Here is a 3,714-nt window from a genome sequence, read left to right on the forward strand (position 1 = left end):
CAGGATCCTTAAGCCGGCCCTTGTGCTTTGCGCCACGTGCGCTTAACCCTCTGCACTACCGCCTGACTCCCATAGAATTTTTTAAAAGGAGGGAGGAAGTGAAGGCAGAGCCATTGGGAAAAATGGGCAAAAAACTAAGTATAGACACAGACAGGTAGTTTTAGACAGAAAGGCAGCCCAGATCTGTGACCTTGGGAGAACTACTGCAGTTTCCACTGGAGGGGTGGGGACACAGGACTCTGGTGGCAGAAAAGGTCGTGAATTATACCCCTATTATCTTATAATTTTAAATAGTTATTTATTTACTTATTCCCTTTGTTGCCCTTGTTTTATTGTTGTAGTTATGATTATTGTCATTGTTGGATAGGACAGAGAGAAATGGAGAGAGGAGGGGGAGAGAAAGACAGACACCTGCAGACCTGCTTCACTGCCTGGAAAGCGACTCCCCTGCAGGTGGGGAGCCGGGGACTCAAACTGAGATCCTGATGCCTGTCCTTGATTTTCTCGCCATGTGCGTTTAACCCGCTGCGCTACCGCCCAACTCCCTATCTTATAATTTTGTAGATCACTATTAAAACACTGATTAAGAAAAAGAAAGAATAAAAATAAATTAAAAACAGAAAAAAGAAAAGAAGAGGTCAGGGGTAGATGGCATAATGGTGATGCAAAGAGACTCTCATGCCTGAGGCTCCAAAGTCCCAGGTTCAATCCCCTGTACCACCATAAGCCAGAGCTGAGCAGGGCTCTGGTAAAAAAAAGAAGAAGAAGAAGAAGAAGAAGAAGAAGAAGAAGAAGAAGAAGAAGAAGAAGAAGAAGAAGAAGAAGAAGAAGAAGAAGAAGAAGAAGTAGAAGAAGAAGAAGAAGAAGAAGAGGAAGAGGAAGAGGAAGAGGAAGAAGAAGAAGAAGAGAAACGAAAAGGGAAGGAAACGAGAGAAAAGTAGCGGCCGATGCTTTCTTCCAGACCCCCATCACTGAGTTGGCCACACTGGCCGGGAGGCAGCGGGTCTCAGTGTCTCAGTGAGGGGGCGGTGGGCACCCCCACCCGGGCGTCTTCCCCTGAGCCAGCCCCCCGCCCCGGCCGCCTCCCGACTCCCGCGGGCAGAGCTAGCCCGTCCCCGTCCCCAGGGTGTAGCCCTGGATCATGCTGTGGAAGTAGGCCTGCGTGTTGCGCTCGGGGTAGAACAGGATCACGGAGCACTTGGGGCCAAAGTAGCCCAGGCTGATGCACAGCAGGTTGAGCACGGCCACCAGGAGGTCCAGGGTGGTGACCAGCACGCCCTCGTAGACAGACATGACGGTGCACAGGCAGACAGAGGAGCTGAAGTAGAAGGCCAGGCAGAAGGTGATGAACTTGGCCTCGTTGTAGCTGGTGGGCAGCTCCTTGCCCGCGTAGGCGAAGCCGAAGCCCAGCACGGCCAGCAGCAGGTCCAGGCCGGTGTTGAGAAGCAGCCCCTTGCGGTAGTCGGGGCTGCAGGACAGGACCACCACCCGGGGGTCGCCGAGGCCGTCCAGGGTGGTCAGCGTGGCGGCGTGGGTCAGCTCGGCGCCGGCCACGAAGGCCAACTTGAGCGCCGTGACGGCCGCCACGGAGAGGTAGGGCCCGCGGCAGCGCAGCCAGGAGGTGTAGGCCCGCGGGAGGCGGCGGGCCATCCTGAAGATGCAGGCGATCTGGAAGGAGCGCACGGCCACGCAGGAGATGCACACGGTGGAGCAGGCGGCGAACAGGGCCTGGCGCCAGAGGCAGCGGGCGACGGTGGGCGGCCCCACGTACAGGGGCACCGCGGCGTAGGCCGCCAGCAGCGCGCCCAGCATCAGGAAGCACAGGGGGCCGCCCGCCGAGCGCACCACGGGCGTCCCGAAGTTGCGCCAGAAGAGCAGCAGGGTGCCCAGGGTGCCCAGGGTGCCCAGGGCGGCCAGGAGGGTCAGGATGACGGTGGGCACCTCCCGCCACTCCAGGAAGACCGGCCGCCGCTCGAAGCAGGTAGTGTCGTTGGAGTCCGACCACATGAGCGGCGGGCAGGCCTGGCACTCGTACTCGTCTGCAAGAGGCCGCGGCGGCCCGTCAGCCGGCGGGCACCCTCCCCGCGCCTGCCTGCCCCCTGCGGCCCGGCCCCATCAGCCAGCGGGCACCCTCCCCGCGCCTGCCTGCCCCCTGCGACCCTGCCCCATCAGCCAGCGGGCACCCTCCCCGCGCCTGCCTGCCCCCTGCGGCCCTGCCCCATCAGCCAGCGGGCACCCTCCCCGCGCCTGCCTGCCCCCTGCGGCCCGGCCCCATCAGCCAGCGGGCACCCTCCCCGCGCCTGCCTGCCCCCTGCGGCCCGGCCCCATCAGCCAGCGGGCACCCTCCCCGCGCCTGCCTGCCCCCTGCGGCCCGGCCCCATCAGCCAGCGGGCACCCTCCCCGAGCCTGCCTGCCCCCTGCGGCCCGGCCCCATCAGCCGGCGGGCACCCTCCCCGAGCCTGCCTGCCCCCTGCGGCCCAGCCCCATCAGCCAGCGGGCACCCTCCCCGCGCCTGCCTGCCCCCTGCGGCCTGGCCCCATCAGCCAGCGGGCACCCTCCCTGCACCTGCCTGCCTGCCTGCCCCCTGCGGCCCTGCCCTGTTAGCTGGCGGGCACCCTCCCCGCGCCTGTCTGCCTCCAGAGGCCCTGCCCCGTCAGCCGGCGGGCACACTCCCTGCACCTGCCTGCCTGCCCCCTGCGGCCTGGCCTGCCTCAGAGAGCACGCCAAAGGCCAGCTCTGCAGCCACAGGCAGCGCCCCCAGGTCCCCATGCCCACCGCCCCGTGGCACCCACGCTGTGCCCCCGTTTCACCCAGGAGGCAGTGGGGGAAGATCGGCTAGTAAGTCAGAGGGGTGGAGTGGGGTCAGGGCGGGGGTCCTCCCCTACTCAGAGCCTGACAACTGCCCTTCCTTCCTTCCAAACCTCTGTTTGCTAGTGGGACAGACTTTCATTCAGAGAAATTTTTTTTGAAATAGCATTTTAAATTAATTTTTTATTTATTGTGTTTATTTATTAGATAGAGACAGTATAAATGGAGAGGAGGGGAGATAGAGAGGGAGAGAGACAGAGAGACACCTGCAGCCCTGCCTCACCACTCGTGAAGCTTTCCCCCTGCAGGTGGGGACCCGGGGCTTGAACCTGGGTCGTTACGTACTGTGATGTGTGCACTCAACCAGGTGCACCACCACCCGGCCCCCTCTTTAATTTATTTTTTTCTTTTTCTTTTCTTTCTTTCTTTCTTTCTTTTTTTTTTTTTTTTTTAACCAGAGCACTATTTAGCTCTGGCTTATGGTGGTGCAGGGGATTGAACCTGGGACTTTGGAGTCTCAGGCCTAAAAGTCTCTTTGAATAACCATTATGCTACCTACCCTTACCCTTAATTTATTTTTTTTTTACCACTCCCATCTCCAAAGGACTGTGTCCCCATCCCTACCCCCATAGATAAGCACCACGGTTGTCCCACAGTCTTGAGCTAGACTGGTAATTTTGGATTTTCTCTTCCACATTGGTACCCCCATGAGTGAAACCACTCTGTCCTTGTCCTTCCCCTCCTGACCGGCTCCCTGAGTGTCATCTTCTCCAGTTCCATCCCCTTTGTCCCAAAGGACACAACCTCATCCTTTTTTACTGCTGCATACTACTCTAGTATTTGTCTCATAACTCCTTTATCCTCAAAGAATTCATTTAATTGAACTCCCTTCTCCTCCTTCTTTTC

The 3,714-nt window shown here is 59.2% G+C and overlaps 1 protein-coding gene across 1 annotated transcript; it reads right to left on the reverse strand.

Annotated features, from left to right (window-relative positions):
- Positions 1–1,083: 1,083 nt before the first annotated feature.
- On the reverse strand, positions 1,084–2,115 carry LOC132541488 (taste receptor type 1 member 2-like; the record flags this gene model as incomplete). The annotated part of the gene is made up of 1 exon (XM_060202396.1): positions 1,084–2,115. A coding segment is annotated over one exon (1,011 nt), but the record flags the coding sequence as incomplete, so codon positions are not given.
- Positions 2,116–3,714: the final 1,599 nt, after the last annotated feature.

This window comes from Erinaceus europaeus, chromosome 11 (genome assembly GCF_950295315.1).
Source record: "Erinaceus europaeus chromosome 11, mEriEur2.1, whole genome shotgun sequence".
NCBI classification, from domain to species: domain Eukaryota; kingdom Metazoa; phylum Chordata; class Mammalia; order Eulipotyphla; family Erinaceidae; genus Erinaceus; species Erinaceus europaeus.